The 16,945-nt window shown below is 38.2% G+C and overlaps 1 protein-coding gene and 1 non-coding gene across 4 annotated transcripts; both read right to left on the reverse strand.

Annotated features, from left to right (window-relative positions):
* Positions 1–2,596: 2,596 nt before the first annotated feature.
* On the reverse strand, positions 2,597–16,929 carry ANP32E (acidic nuclear phosphoprotein 32 family member E). 3 transcript variants are annotated; one of them, XM_070467285.1, is made up of 7 exons: positions 16,543–16,929; positions 13,454–13,603; positions 12,848–12,970; positions 11,931–12,096; positions 10,472–10,650; positions 5,794–5,857; positions 2,597–5,128 (listed from the first exon to the last, which is right to left on the reverse strand). In XM_070467285.1, the coding sequence occupies exons 1-7, from the start codon at positions 16,594–16,596 to the stop codon at positions 5,067–5,069; spliced, it is 798 nt and encodes a 265-aa protein (XP_070323386.1). In that variant the 5' UTR covers positions 16,597–16,929; the 3' UTR covers positions 2,597–5,066. The 3 variants fall into 3 exon arrangements, with proteins under 3 accessions (XP_070323386.1, XP_020767528.2, XP_070323384.1); XM_020911869.2 differs by having other exon boundaries at positions 2,597–5,134; XM_070467283.1 differs by having other exon boundaries at positions 2,597–5,131; positions 16,543–16,928.
* TRNAG-CCC (transfer RNA glycine (anticodon CCC)) lies at positions 13,888–13,960 on the reverse strand. The gene has a single exon. It is a non-coding gene; the product is annotated as a tRNA-Gly (tRNA).
* Positions 16,930–16,945: the final 16 nt, after the last annotated feature.

The raw sequence follows: 16,945 nt of genomic DNA on the forward strand, positions 1-16,945 counted from the left end.
CTCTTTGCGACCCCATGAATCGCAGCACGCCAGACCTCCCTGTCCATCACCAACTCCCGGAGTTTACTCAAACTCATGTCCATCGAGTTGGTGACGCCATCCAGCCATCTCATCCTCTGTCGTCCCCTTCTCCTCCTGCCCCCAATCCCTCCCAGCGTCAGGGTCTTTTCCAATGAGTCAACTCTTCGCATGAGGTGGCGAAAGTATTGGAGTTTCAGCTTCACCATCAGTCCTTCCAATGAAAGTGAAAGAGGAGAGTGAAAAAGTTGACTTAAAGCTCAATATTCAGAAAACTAAGATCATGGCATCTGGTCCCATCATTTCATGGGAAATAGATGGGGAAACAGTGGAAACTGTGTCAGACTTTATTTTGGGGGGGGCTTGAAAATGAATGCAGATGGTGATTGCAGCCATGAAATTAAAAGACACTTACTCCTTGGAAGGAAAGTTATGACCAACCTAGATAGCATATTAAAAAGCAGAGACATTACATTGCCAACAAAGGTCCGTCCAATCAAGGCTATGGTTTTCCCAGTGGTCATGTATGAATGTGAGAGTTGGACTGTAAAGAAAGCTGAGCCCCGAAAAATGGATGCTTTTGAACTGTGGTGTTGGAGAAGACTCTTGAGAGTCCCTTGGACTGCAAGGAGATCCAACCAGTCCATCCTAAAGGAGATCAGTCCTGGGTGTTCATTGGAAGGACTGATGCTAGATTAGAAACTCTGTAGCCTGTTAGTTCTGGAGCTGTGGGAGTGAGTCTATCCAGGAAAAGTTAACTAAAGTGGGGGGTGCAGGTCATGGCCTTCATCTGCAAGATGGTGCAATCTGAGCATTGAATAGGAGATTCTGAGAAATCAGGGAGCTATTTATGGGGTCAAAATCACTTTTTGAACAGCTAGAATGAGTAGTTTTCACCAATATTGTAGTGGCCTGCAGATGTGTAATGTGGACATGTCCATTTTATACATAACCAGGTACAAATGATGCTTTAACAATAAATTATTTGCAAATATTCATAAAATTGAAAGCCATTAACTTGGCTTGCTTCTGCTTCTTTCTCAAGCAGAACTGCTGTCATGGGATAACCACACTGTCTTACCACACAAAAAAGTGGCATGTGTGTCCTACTCTGCGACCCCATGGACTGTAGCCTGCCCAGCTCCTATCTGTGGGGTTTTTCCAGTTAAGACTACTGGAGTGGGTTGCAAATTCCTCCTCCAGGGGATCTTCCTGACACAGGGATCCAACCTGTCTCCTACTTGGCAGGCAGATTCTTTACCACTGAGCCACCTAGGAAGCCCCCCCAAAAAGTGGCTAGATTTGTACAAAAGTATTTTACCAATATGTAAAGTATTTTTAAAGATTCTCCTGGAAATCATTTTGTAATTTCCATTTTGTGGTAAAAACCATGTTAGGGTTCTCCATTAGACTAGTAACACAAGTAGCTGCCTAAGACTAAATTATCCAAGCCAGGTTCTCAAATCTTAGGCTGATTAGTACATGAAAAAGGAATGCACTAATAGAATGCTATTATTGAGCAATAGCTGCAAAATATCATTGCATTCAGTACTAGGAAGAACAGAGGGAAAATTTCAGCCATGGGAAGAATAAATGTCACATGTTCCAAAGCCTCTTTTTAAAATATAGAACAAGGAATGAAGTTGTGTTTAAGTGTTAGTTGCTCAGTTGGGCCCGACTCTTTGCAACCCCATGGACTGCAGCCCACCAGGCTCCTCTGTCCATGGGATTTTCCAGGCAAAGATACTGGAGTAGGTTGCCATTTCCTTCTCCAGGGGATCTTCCCTACCCAGGGATAGAACCCGGGTCTTCTACACTGCAGGCAGATTCTTTAACCAACTGAATTATGAGGGAAGGAATAAACAATACTTAAAAGTGCTTTTGAATCCCATTCTCTCAAAGAATGTCTTCATTACCTAACATCTCCACCAAAAACTAGTGTATTACTACCATCATCTTTAACCTAGAAGGAATGTTTTTAATTTTTTTAAGCCATAAAACCAAAAAATACCATATTAATTTCAATAATCCCTGCAGTTGAAATGTACTTCAGTATTTTCCATCTCTCAGAAAGCAGAGTTCTATTACTTTATACTTGTGCCTTGACTTTATCAGATTCCAGAGTTGCCTACAAATGAAACTTTTAAAAAACCACTTATCACAGGAAATCCAAAATGAGAGCAGAAAAAGTTTGTTTCAGGTTGGATTTACTCAAGATAAACATGCAAGAATTATTTATATTTGTATTTATATTATCTAAGGACTCTGAAGATAAACATACAGTATTAATGGAGACTTTAGACTCATTTTAGAAAACTATTTGCTGTACGACAGGTTTATAATCACTTTGGGTAACTATAAACAATAGTTGCTTCAACTGTAGATATTAAGTTATTACTTCAAATCAAAATACAAAAAGTACTGGCTCAGTTTGCAACCCCTTGGGAAAAGTTAATGAGTTAAACTATTACACTGTATTACTTCATATCACATTCGTGTTTGCATGTTAACTTTCAAGCTGATTCTGGTGATGCTGAACAGTGGTGATGTTAAAAAAATGAATATCATACAGTGAAACTAATCAGTAACAACTCTTCAATTTATTTGAAGCAATTCATTTTCAAAAACTTTAAATTACAGCAGTCACAGAAAAAACAGGGGTCAGAAACAATAAAATAATAATCAGTACTGCCTTTTTATGTTTTTAACACTGTCATGGCTTTATTCAAAACACAGTTGCACAAAAGTATTAACTTCAAAGTTTTCAAGGAGGGTCTTGAGGAATTTAACACACTATATACATACTGCCATACAAAGAGCATTAAAATAGGACCAAAAACTTCTACAAAATATAAAACCCACCCTTACTTATTTGCATGAAAATATCACCCACAAAGCTAAATAACTCTTAAAAAGTTACTTGGAGGCTCTAAGTGTTGTTTTCAAACCAAAGAACGCTTAATTTTGATCATTTCGATTGCACAATAAGATGATTGATAAGAAAGGCAATATATAGATTCAACTTTTAAAGTATTTTATAATCTGGCATATTAGGCAATAAGAATTCTTAGGGATTAAAACAGGGTATTATAATTGTTAAAAAGGAGTAAAATGTTAGCCTTTTGGAGATTCAAACCCCCCAACTAAACTTATCTCAACAGTTTTATTTGTTATGCAGCTTTTTTAGTTTATCCAGAAATAACTTTGCAATTTACTTTAAAACCCTGTCATACATTTTAAACTAAGAAAGAAGTAATACTATTCTCAGTATTTAAATGTGTTCCAGTATGAAAATGTAACCAACTAATTTGCTGATAAGTTTTAAAAACTTACACATACTCAAAACAAAGGGAAAAATTTTTCAGCTAGCCAAAATTAAGAAAGCAATTGCCTTGGACATGGAGCCTCCACAACAAAAAACAAAGATGTACTTGCCTATTCATAATATTGTATTTAATAGCTGTATAAGGAAACACACACTCGGTTATCCCAAATGTTTCTATTTTTAATAGACATCTACCCGAAAACAAATCTTAATATTGATTTAGTTTCAAATATTTTCCCAGCTGTCCAGTGTATTCCAATTAAATGCTATAACTGGTAATAATGCTTTAAAACTATACAAAGAATAAAGGTTCTACTCAGAAAAATTAGATCTACTTTGCAGTGTGTGCATTCTTAAGTCGCTTCAGTCATGTCTGACTCTTTGCAGTCCTATGGACTATAGCCACCCAGGCCCCTGTCCCTGGGATTCTCCAGGCAAGAATACTGGAGTGGGCTGCCAGGCCCTCTTCCAGGGGATCTTCCCAACTCAGGGATCAAACCTGCATCTCTTATGTTTCCTGTACTGGCAAGTGAATGCCTTACCACTAGCGCCACCTGGGAAGCCCATGCTTTGCAGCATGGTATCTAAATCATTTGGAAAGCTAATCTGATTTGAATGTCTCATTATCACCAGGCAATTGTTCTGACTTTTGAGGAACACAATGCTGCTTCCAAGAGTCTCCTCCATTCTTTTCTTTCTCCATCTTCCTAATACAGTCTGTACATCTTGTCAAGAAAGATTTACAGTAAGCAGAGTCTGTTGCATAAAACTGTATTGATAATAATATTTGTATTTCAGAAAACACTCAGTTTCTTTCACTTAGCTTGTTTAAGACTGAGACAGGTCTGACAAGGTGGTTGAGGTATAAAACAGAGTCATCCTGGGTGTCCCTGTTTCCCAACTGTTTTTTGAGAAGAGGGAAGGGAGTGAAACAAGAAAGGGGGGTGATCATAAGAGACTCACTGAGAGGAAAACAAGAGTGCACACTTAAAATAAACACCGTTGGCAGGTCATGGTCATCAACTGGAACAAGAAAGGGCTCACCTGCATGTCTCTCAACTCAGTATAAGCAATTTTTCCTTGAAAACAAAAATCTTCTTAGCCACCTAGCTTAAAAGGTTTTAGAAGGCTCCACAAATGCCATGAGCTTATTGTTGAATAGAACCTTTACTATTCTGCTCCTACTTTCCAAGCTACTGATGTGACAAAAAAGCACTCAATTACCCTCAGCCAAAAAAAAGGCATTGCCTTCAAACTAAAGATCTCTGGGTTGCCTCTAAAAAAATAACCAACTTATCATTCAAGAGACTATTTTCATTCCAGATTTCAGCCAACTGTGATTTCTGTGAATTTATAAATAACTTTAAAACCCTATGAATGAAATGCACCATACTATGCCTGTGTAAAAGCGATCATATTTTAATTATGCTAAAAATGACTAATACAATGAGCTTTAATTAGAAAAATTAAGATTCTAAATAAATGGCTAGGGAATTTCACAACGGGGGGGTCAATGAAAATTTTTCTCTACATACAATATGATCATTAACAGACTAGTTATCTTATTTGGAATGATAAGGCAAAAATAGTAAAACCACACTTTTCCTATAAAAAGTTACACATTATATTCTGTAGGGGTAGCTATCATACAAGAAGAAACAAAGAAGATGTGATCACTCTATTGCACACCCAGGAACATTAGGGAATCTGGTCTTAGAATGATCTAGTCATCTTCCTCTCCATCATCTTCAGCATCTCGTTTCCTCTTTTCCCCTCGAAGACCTTCTTCTTCTGGAAAAAAAAAAAAAGGAAAACTGCTCAAAATACTTAATTTTAACAACTGAATATTTGTTAGGCTAAAAAATTTTGAATCTATCTTAGTTAAAGTTAATGGCACAAGAAAATTATAGGTTAGGTTTCCCCTCTGCATTACTTTTAAGTTCGGTATTGAAACAACCATAATAGACTTAGAAATTCATAAATAATGACAGCTTGCTATGCACCCTTGTGGCCAAATCATGAAGTACAGATCAAGAAACTAACGGAACTGTTACTAAATTTTTAAATTTCTTGAAAGACATAGGTAAAGAGAACCAGAGGGCAAATCCAAAACAGGCATCTGGAGTTCAACTGCTCTTCTCTCATAAATAAGGTTTCACCTTCTCCAAAATGAAAGGCTATAAAAAAAATAATAAATTGAGCTTATGGTCCCATTATCTCTTCATTCCTGTTTTCAAACAAATGTTATAAGCTGGTTTTTTTTTTCTTTTAAATGGAATTAATGAATGTCCTGAGAAAATTCCTCTTTAAAAAGGTTCTATACCTTTCAAGGAATTGTGTGATATGTTACCAATATCAAAGAGATCAGTGATAATTTGAATTATAGACACATTCTTTAAAACCCATGAATAAAGGCTTTTTAGGATTTTTGAATGGCTAATGTAACTCACCCTCTTCTTCTTCTTCTTCTTCTTCTTCCCCTTCTTCAACATAGTCATCATCATCTTCTTCATCCTTGAGATTCAAATATTCAGTTTGAATATGACACAAATAAACTTATTTACGAAACAGAAATTGACTCACAGACACAGAAAACAAACTTATGGTTACCAAAGGGGATGAAGGAGGGATAAATTGGGAGTTTGGGATTAGGCGATATAAATCACTATATACATAAAACAGATAAATAAGTTCCTACTGTATAGCACAATATCCTGCAATAAACCAAAATGGAAAAGATTATGAAAAAGTGTGTGTGTGTATATAACTGAATCACTTTGTTATATACCAGAAACTAACACAATACTGTAAATCAACTATACTTCAATTAAAAGAAAAAATTCAGTTTGAGAATAAACAACCCATGACATGGGCTTTTCACTCTTTGATAACAGTACATTCCAGCAGGAAAAAAAAATATGGTCATCCTGTGTTCTGACAACCTCTGCCTGACTTACAAAGGTCTTTTTAAAAGCCTAACTAAACCTAGTTTCTTCATGAAAATAAGTTATGGGTGAGAACAGCAATGCTCAAAAGAACGTTCTGCAACAAGGAAATGTTCTGTATCTGTGCTGTTCAATGCAGTAACCACTAGCCACACACAGCAACTGAGTATCTGAAATGTGACCAGTGCAAATGAGGAACTGAATTTTATGTTACTTTAACTAAATAAGCAAATGTGCCCAATGGCTAATAGACAGAGTAATTATTGAATATTTCAAAGACACAGTCTTCTGTTTCATAAACTAAGGAAGGAATCACCTGAATCGTAGCTCCAACAGTTATACGTATGGAGTAAATCACTTAATCATTTAAGTAATCATATGGAGTAAATCATTTACTCCAGAGAGTAAATCACTCTCTGGACCTCAGTTTTCCAATCAACGAAAGAAGTATTCACCTAGAAAGATCTCTTAAGTTCTTTCTACATCTAAAATTCTACACAGCAAAATAGCAAATATCAATAAAAATCACAATAAAATTTGAATTTGATCTATAACTCTTGTGGGATGAGGTGTTTCGGATAACTAAGATTTAAACACAGCCTTCAAACATCATAACCTGTTTTTTTTGTTTTTTTTTTTAGCAAATTGGGAAAAAATTTCTAAAATGCATTGCACACTTCTACCATTTTATGCTAAACCTTTCCCTTGAATTATCACAGTCACCATTTTGATGATAAGCAGTATTCTAATTAGTATATGCCAATTCCCTCAAAGATTATTAATATATGTAAGATGGTTTTCTCCTTTTTAAAGTGACTCTTGGCCTCTCCTTTGAATTGTATCTTTTCCTAATGCCTGCTCTTTTATAGTTACTTACTATTTCAATTTTAATCTGCTATGGATTCAGAAACTAGATCAACAAGCTTACCAGAGAACTGAATATAAAAGAGAAAATAAGTTTAGAGTAACAGCTTGAATATTCTCCTACTAAGAAAACGTCTTTTGTTATTTAGACCTTTTATACTTTTACATTTTAAACATTACTGCCTTGTGCTTGGTTGTGTTCCAAATGGTTAAGTTCCAGTGCATATTTTAAAAAATGCAATCAATCTAGGGACCCTCTCCAACCTCAAAACAGTTTACACCTCCTTAAAAATAGTTTAAATGGCAAATGTTAAAAACTGCTTGCTAGTTAAGAAAAAACTTGGACGACCCACCTTTTTCAAAATAACCACAGCTCTATTTGTGTCTAGAAATATTAATCAGAGCCTATTTTTCCCTCATTTAGCTTGAAGCCCCTGAGAAACTAAACTGCATGACACATATCAGAAACCGTTCTTAGTCAATTTAAACCTTAAAACACTCCATAACAGGACATCCAAGCTACAAAAAGCATAAGCAATTGATGAGGTAGCAAATAAACTAAGCAACTATAGTAAAAATCAGGAAAATCTGTGGGCTTACACTTACATAAAAAAGGAAGAGAACGGGGTAGAAGAGAGAGGGGAGAGAAGAGGAGGGAAAGGGAAAGGAAAAGGAGAAAGAACATTTTTTTAAACACTTCAATCTGCAAGGAATGACAAATGAGGGTATTTAAATATTTATAAATTTTTTAAAAACCAAACCACTTGAAATACTAATCACATATATTCCATGGTAATTAAGAAAAGCTCAACTTTAAAAAGCAAATTATTTCTCTGGACTTTGTTTTATACAAAACATGATTAATCAATTCATGTTTTTATGCCTTTTTAAAAAATATCTCATCTTTTTGTGCCTTTAAAAACATGTATATCATCTAGAGACTTCCCTGGTGGTCCTCTGGCTACGACTCAGTGCTTACAAGGCGGGAGCCTGGAGTTCAGGAAACTAAATCCTGTGTGCTACAGTGAAAACCCAGCACAGCTAAATACACACTCACACTCACTCAATCTATTAGATTACCAGATATTTGCTCTGTAAAGATTATGGTCTTTTCCTAATTAGTGGTTTATAAAATGTTTCCTCATTTGTGTTAATACTGTGAATAGTGCAAAAACACCAATTCTCAATTCTAATTCCCAATTCTCCTAAATCCCCCATCTCCATTTTTAATGAAGTATACTACATATAAGTCCTTTTTTTTTAAGTCCTTCTTTATACATATTAATTCCTTACATTTGAAGAGCAGCTGAAATAGAAATAACTCAAAAAAAGTAGCTAATCAAATATCATTTCTATTTCCTTCTAATTTTTTTTAAAATCTTACTTTCTGAAGGTTCTCTGGCTCTTAGCTTCTAAAAACAAAACTTCATTTTAAAAAACACCCAAATTACCTCATCATGATTGAAAACTTCTGGACTCAGCTACCTGGGTACCACATTGACTTAATGTTGTATATATTATCTTAGAAATGTTTGCTCTGTACTTCACCACATCATTTTTAGTTCATATTTCCCAATACTCAACAGAAGGATGAATATAAACACATTCACAGTTAGCTGAAGGTCATTTTTAAATGACTTAATACCATTTAAAGAAGAATTACTGGCACAGAAAATAAAGTCAACTGCAAGGACTGGTGGTTTAGTGGTTAGGACTCTGTACTTCCACTGTAGTAGGGGCATGGGTTCGATCCCTAGTCAGGGAACTAAGGTCGCACAAATGGAGCAGTGCAGCCAAAAGCAAAAATAAGTCAAATTACAAAATAATAAGTCTATTATTTTACTAAGTAAATTAAAACTTATGGGGAAAATATTCAAGTTGTATGCTGATAAGAATTGAATAGGTTGCCTTTCTCCCTGAATACTTAAAAGTTCTATTCTTCATTACTGTAAAGATCCTAACTCACTAAGGCGCCAAACAAATTTAAGTGCCATTTTTTTCTATACTAGTTTCATATTTAAAATGGTATCAGAGAAAAATCATCATTAATCAGTGATACTATTTAAGTAATGTAAAAGTCATTAGGAAAACAAATAAAAATACAATTTCTAGTCTAAATAAGGTTATTTTTAATAATAAACATTAAATTATGAATGATGAAAACAAAACTCAGTAATTTTACATTAAGAGAAAACTAATAAGTTATCTAAACTCCCGGGGACTACAGATCATTTGTTCTAGTCAACTGACATTTCCTGTGAACCTACTATGTCCCAATCAATGTATTAGATGCTGAGACACAAAGATGAATAGCCGTTCCCTAAAGGAGCTATCTAGTATAAAGTAGCCAAATGAGTTTTTACAAAATGTCTATAGGTTCAAAGTTAAAAGAGGAAGGAGTGACTGTCCCTTTAAAATTACAGAAAGCTTCAATAATGAGGCAACTCCAGAGCTGAGTGTTTAAAGAATCATGAGGCACAATCTGAGTAGTGGTTACACAAGTATGTACATATATAATATTTCATGGAGTTGTACATAAAATCGGTCCACTTTACATGCTTTAGTATGTTGATGTTTACCTGAGAAAAAAGAAAAGTTCATTAGAAGGCATGGCTAGCAAGTCATTTCAGATAAAGTAAACAAAGTGTTTACAGACAGAAAGGCAATAACAGCTTTGTGTGATGATTTAATTCGGTACTAAGGGAGATGAAGCTAGAGAAGGAAGCAGAGGCTAGATAATGGAGGGCCTTGTATATCGTGGTGGTAACAGGGAAACATTAAAGGGTTTCAAGCAGGCTAGTGATACAATCACATTTGCATGCAGACCACACAGGCAAGCACTGTGGAGGATACACCTAAAGTAACACTGTTCTCAGCAAGACCATTTAGAAAACTACTAGAAAAGCATAAGCAAAAAATAATTAGGGGAAAGGAAAGTTTCCATGAGTGCCTACAACTTGCCAGCAACTAGATACTTTACACATATTAGTTTGTTAAATCCTTAACGACTCTATGAAGTTGGTATAAATCTCAGTTATATAAATGCAGAAACTGGGGCTCAGAAACACTTGTAAAATGTTTCCACTATACCATGCTACTGAGAGAAAGATGGATTTGAAAGATATCTGGGAGGCAAAATCATAGGGTTTATGATTATCTGGATGTAGTATAAACTGGGGGGCAGTAGGGAAAAAAAGCAGGTGGACACACACAGAGTTGTGAAAAACAACTCTCAAATTTCTACACAACTTACTTTTTATATTACTTAACCCTAAGGCGAAAGAGTTAATTTTCACTGCACATAAGAAGGTCTATTCACCTGAATTTCTTCTTTCATCAAGTATGAGAGGCCCACCTCCTCTTCTCCCTCTTCCAGTTCTGAGCCTGCTTCATCTTCATCCTCATCCTCATCCTCCTCCTCTTCCTCCTCCTCTTCCTCATATCCTTCAGGTGGACCAGCTTCATCTTCCTCTTCCTCTTCATCATCTTCATCTCCATCTTTTAGAATATTTCAAAAGATGAGCAAACATCTAGGCAAGTATTTTTGTCCTGGCCCCTCAAATTCTTAAGCCAATGGGTAGAAAGTATCTCAGGGTGATTTTTTTTTTAAGATTTCTTTTATAACATCCCTATTTACTATTTGATAAATACAGTATCTAAATATTAAAATTTTCCCAATGTATAGATTCTCATCAAAACATTACATGTACTAAAGTTGATTTTACTTCACAGTCTTCAAAACCTGTCAATCATTCCATCATTTTGTAACACTGTTTATCCCTCAAATTTCTTCTTACAAGTGAATAACTTTTCAACCAACAGCAACAGTGTCCCATCACTAACAATAGCTGTTCTGTCATCTGATCTATTAGTCACCCATTTATCTGAAAATGTTCAACTCCTAGAACATTTCCATCACCCCCTACAAAAGAAAACCTAAATCCATTAATAGTCACTCACTATTCTCCTCTCCCAGATCCCTAACAATCATTACTCTACTTTCTGTCTCTATGAATTTGCCTACGAATTTGAGGCAAATGCCACACATATTGTATGACATTTCATATAAACAGTGTCATACAATATGTGGCTTTCTGACTATGGCTTCTTTCACTTAGCAGAATGTTTTCAAGGTTCACACACATGGTACCATGCATCAGTACTTCAATCATTTTTATGGTTGATTAAGATTCCATTGTATGGATATATCACATTTTATTTATCTGTTCACCAACTGATACATACTTGAGTTGTTTCTACTTTGTGACTTTTATGGATAATTACGTGATGAATGGTTTTTGGTTTGTTTTTAATGCTTTTTTTTCTTTTTTAGTTCTACCACTTTATTGCTACCAACCCATCTCCCTCCACCCTCATGCACACATGCTCAGTCATGGGACCCCATGGACTGCAGCCCGCCAGACTCCTCTGTGCATGGAGTTTTCCAGGCAAGAATACTGGAGTCGGTTGCCATTTCCTTCTCCATGTTTTTAATACTATTTTAAAAGTTACCAAAAAAAAAAAAAAGTTACCATTTTACTGGGCAGTGGTGACGTTTACATAAATATAAAATTTCATGGAGCTTAATACTCTAATAACCATTAAATTCCCCAAAGCAATCAGAAATCTGAATAAATACAGGACTAGGGCTGTGGGTTTTAAGGTTTTCTTGTCTTACATCTTTTATCCCCCACACTTAAATACCCAAGTCCAGTCTAATTTACCAGGTAGGGTACAGGCTATAATTGTGACACATTTATAGTATTAAGAATGATTACCCTCATCATCCTCCTCTTCTGAGTCTGGTGCTTCATTATCCTCCTGGTCAAATCCATCTAAGTATGTGATTTGCTGCAGCAGTTCAAAAATACTTTCTCTGTAATCTTCCAGGTTTGTGATCTCACAGTTAAACAAGTCAAGACTCTTCAAATTTTTAAGATTTTGCTAGAAAGGTAAAAAGTAAAAAATTACACTCACAATTTAAAATCTCATGTTATTTCTTTTTAATGCATAAACCAGAAAATGTATAGAACCTGAAGTCAAAAGAATTTCAGATGTTTAGAATTTTATAATGAAGGGTTATTATATCGAGCACAGCTAATTCTCCTAATAGTCCCTAGCATGTAAACACCACAAGAGCAGGAAGTCTGTTTTGTTCACTGCTATCTCTAGCACCTGGCTTAAGTGCTTTACCTGTAGTGTGCACTCAATATACTTTGTTGATTGAATCTGTGCATAGAGGCAACAATAGTAACATGGTTAGTTTAAATCCACAATCAAGTTTATTTTCAACAATTTCAACCTCCCCCCAAGCTTTTTTTTTTTTTTTTGGTAAATTTTCAGAGTTTCACTTCATCTCCTTTCCTTCCCTCATACCAGGAAACTGAGGAGCAAATAATGAAATAACTCAAAAAATAATCAAGAAAGAAGGAACAGAATTTAAGAAAATACTGGAAATTTTACAACCAGATATTCAACTCCTGAAGTTGATGATAAAATAAATTTCCTACTGATTTAAACATTTATCTGAATGTTTTACTCCAAAGGAAAATAAAGCAGTATCATCTATTTCAAAACATATAAGAAAGTCAAAAGTTTCAAAAGAGTGAATTACAAGTCAATAGGATAAAACTCAAGCAAATCTCAGAAAATTCAACCAGAAAAAGCAAGTCCAGAGACAAACCTTTCCACTTACCAGAGCTTCTACTGTACTGAGATCTTTGATTTTGTTTCCACTCAAATTGAGGTAGGTAAGATTTGGGCATTTCTCTGCCAGGACTTCCAAGCCTCCAGAAATTATATTATCACTAAGTTCCAACTATATATTCAACATAAGAAGAAAACAAAGAGTGGCAAAGGCTTAGGACACATTAAAGATTTCTAAAATATATCAATTTAAAGAAGAAAACAATTGTCATTCTCTTTGGCTTCAAGAAAGACTTTCCCAAGTCTTTAATTTCCAAATTCCCATCTATGACCACCAAATAAAATATCAGAATCTCTAAAGACTTCTAACCAGGTTTGGTTCCAGTTGTATAATAGCTGGATTTTACACTTCAGAGAAAAACATTTGGTAGGTGTTAAATTCATGTCATAAAGTGATTTCATTATTAAATTTAAATTTCCACAACCAAAGCAATATTAGAGTGGATTTCAAAATGCTACACAACCCATTTTCTTACCTCTAGGAACTTAGAGGCTTCTGATTAAAAGGCAGAAGCATCACTTCATGTGGGAAAAAATGTGCATGATAGCCTTTGGCATCAAAATCATGATACTCTCATGCCTCATGCCAACTTACCTTCCGAAGTTTATTTAAGCTGGGCAGCCGGGCCAGTGAACTTAGTTCCACATTAGCCATACTCAGAAACTCTAGTTTTTTAAAAGTATCATTCAGGCCCTCAATTTCCCCATTGACACAGAGGCAATTATCAAGGACCAATTCTGTTACCTAGAAGGGAGAATATGAATGATTCTTTAGTTTGTTTAGCAAAAAGACCTGGGTCCTGACACTCTGGAAACATGAATATTAAAACCACCAATCCCCTTATATAGATCCTTTTCATTCTCCCCCAAAATTGAAATACAAAGTCTGATATCATACGTTAATTTTTTAAAATTTAAACTTGGACTAAGACAGTCAATGCCTGCTTCAAATCACTAATAAAAAAATTTTTTAATATGTATTTATTTATTTAGCTGTACTGGGTCTTAGTTGCAGCATGTGGGATCCAATTCCCTGACCAGGGATTGAACCTGGGTCTCCTGCATTGGGAGTACAGAGTTTTACCCACTGGACCACCAGGGATGTCCCACTAATTAAATTTAATTGCATAAGAAATAAACCTTTGAAAACGTCCCACATGAAACTTGCTTTTGACACTTGTGAAAAGGACCCTCAACATCAGAGCATATATTTATGCAGTAACGGGACACCCAGGTTACTGAGAAAGGATTTAAATGAGCCCTAAAATAGGGAGAAGAAAGGCAACTGTTTTATTCACTCTTTCACTTTAAAACTCCCTTAACTTTGGTTGATGTTACCATAACTCAAAAATACCTTGTTACCTTTCATGAAGAAACATTAGAAAGCTCCTTCTCAGACAGCCCAGCTTTCAGATGTTCTTTGTTCTAATATCAGTATCACCCAGAACAACACATCCTTGACCAAATGTTATTTTTCCCTGCTACCCTGGTAGAATTCCTGTGACTTCTCCCCAGTCGTGGAAAGGCATATGCTGGATCCTCTATCCAGTCAGAGCTGGAGCAGAAAACTTTCTGGCGTGGGCCTAAATGGACTTAAACCTAGAAGGGAGGCAGGAAACCTTGGCCCTCCACTCTCAATGCAAAAATATGCTTGGGGTATTTTGAGATATAAATGTTGGCAACTAGGAATGCCACCTTCTCTATCTGCACATGACATGGTATTTCAGGAAGCAAAGGAAAGCATCATAATCTGTTTAGAGCAGAAGTCAAGGCCTAGAAGGTTAGCGGACTGCCTGGGGTCAGTCACAGCGTGGGGCCAAGCTGTGCCTGCGCGCAGTCTCGGGACTCCGAGTCTCTCCGAGTGGAGGAGAGGGCCACTAGATTTGGTGTCAGAAAACCAGTTTTTCCACTTGAGTAAGTAACTTCACTGCCCTGAGACTCCGTTTGCTAATTTGGATTCTAAGACAACACCATCCACCTTACAAGTTGGTCGGAAGTAGTAAAGTAAATAAACACGAAGAGTGCTTTGTAAACTGTAAAGGGCTATTCAAATGTAAGAGACCGTTATTACACCACAGGGCTGCAAAAACGTGACATCCGGGACTCCCCAAAGCTGGCGAGAAAATTACTAGGGATAGGACAGGTACAAAAATGGGGGAGGAGGGGAAACCCACTTTTCCAACCAAGACAGAAAAGCGCATTCGAAATGTGTGCTTCTGCGAGACAGCTTTTTAACTTTGATTTTGTTTTTTCCTTAAGTCCTTAAAGAGTAGGCCCTAGGAAACTTCAAGTTATCTGTGGGATGATAGTAGTGACTCTTTTTCCTCCTCCCTGCCCCCCACCAATTTCATGGAAAGATGTTTTCTAAAAAGTACGTAAAGATCTCGGAATCCCACTCCTCACGCCGCTACAAGCTTCCCGAAAGGACCCTACGCTGGTACGCACAAGCACCACCTCTACCCCTCCCGAAAAAAAATATACCCCTTATATTGCAACTCTAGGGTTTATTTCGAAGGCTGCAATTAGCAAGACTCTAGACGTTTTCCACTGCGACCAAAAACGCGAGGTTCCTCGCTGGCCATGGGCCCCGCTTTCGCGACCTGCCGCTCCGACCGACGGGAAACCCCACAAGGGGCGGGGACTCCCCAACGAAAAAAGGGGTCGCCTCCCAGCCCGCGTAGCCCACAGCGCCTCCGCCCCGGGCGGGGAGGACTGAGTGAAATCGAGAAGGCTCCCTCCAAAAAGGAGGCGGAAACGCCTTCCGCCCGACCCCCGAAAAGTTGACCGCGACCCGCCTCACGTGGCCCCTCCCAAGCCTGTCTCTTTAACTAAGGCGACAGCAGAGAGCGCATCATTTAGTTTCGCCGAACCTATCTTTAAGACGCGAAACTTCTACGACCCATTTGTTTAGTTTTGTGAAACCGTCTCCCGGGATCAAAACTGGAGTTGCAGCCTCCACGACACGACACGCCGAGCCGAATTTTGTTACACCGCGGGAAGACGAAGGGTATAAAGTCTCGTGTCCCCTCCCCACCTCCGGTCGCTACGACGAGTCCCAAAACTTCCTCGCGGCCAGAGAACCAGCAGCTGACCCAGATTCCGCCTGGCGGCGGTCGGCGCGCGCCGCTTCCCGGGGGAGTGGGCGCCGCCGGCAGCCCGCGGTCCTTCCGACTACGCAAGCGACCCCAGCCAGCGCCCGGCGCGATGTCGTCGAACGTCCAGGGGCCTCGAGGCCGGGGACGCCCCCTGGCCCAAAAAAAGAGTTGGCAGCTCTGCAGAAAAGTTGGACTAACTTCTGAGGCGACGATGGCTGCGGCAGAGGCGAATGGGACTGGGGGGTCGCGCCCACGCCGCCGGCTCTAAGGAGCAGGACCGTGGGGCAGCGAAGCCGGTGAACCACCCCCAACACCCCGCTTCCCGCCCCCACGAGGCCACGACGCCTGACTCGAGGGAAGAAGGGGCTAAGCTCCCAAGCACACACAAAAACGCCCCCTAGAAACTTAAACCCTTCGCCATTTTAAGATTTTAATGATTTAAAAGTTAAAATGGAATATTTCCCTCCAGCCCTAACCCCAGGTGGAGGTTAATTCATTACCCCTCCCCACACGCCCACCAGGACCCCCAGAAACCCGATCCTCCGAATACAGGGCTGGTAAGGAAGGGGAGGGGGCTGAGTCATCTCACCTCCTCCGGAGCTCTGTCCCTTAACTCCAGGTTAATCCTCTTCTTCATCTCCATGTCCTCCTCCTGCTCTTCTGCTACCACTCTCCTCCCTTACCTTTTCCTGCCTTTCCCACTACCCCCAACCCTAAATTTTTTAAAAGATTTGGAAATGAATGAAAAGAAAGGCAAATATAAACGCCCACCACCACCAGATAGGTATGGGGAAGAAAGAAGAGAATCGCAAATGGAGTCCAAGGAGTTGGGACTCTAACTCGGCTGCCCCCACCTCCTTGTCCACACACTCGCGCGCGCACTCACACGCACACACATACACACACCCTCAGTTCCTTCCCCTTCAATGGCTGCTCGGAGACTGAGCCTCCATGACACCGCACCGCCAACCCCCTGGCCTACACTCCACCCA

Source organism: Odocoileus virginianus, chromosome 5 (genome assembly GCF_023699985.2).
Source record: "Odocoileus virginianus isolate 20LAN1187 ecotype Illinois chromosome 5, Ovbor_1.2, whole genome shotgun sequence".
Lineage (NCBI taxonomy): Eukaryota > Metazoa > Chordata > Mammalia > Artiodactyla > Cervidae > Odocoileus > Odocoileus virginianus.

Bases quoted from the DNA above. Each gene is read 5' to 3' on its own strand.
- ANP32E (XM_020911869.2), bottom strand. From the start codon at position 16,596: ATGGAGATGAAGAAGAGGATTAACCTGGAGTTAAGGGACAGAGCTCCG. The intron at 13,604-16,542 runs GTGAGATGACTC...TCTCCCTTCTAG, and splicing joins GGGACAGAGCTCCGGAGGAG to GTAACAGAATTGGTCCTTGA. The intron at 12,097-12,847 runs GTAAGTGGAAAG...TTACCTTTCTAG, and splicing joins TCAGTACAGTAGAAGCTCTG to CAAAATCTTAAAAATTTGAA.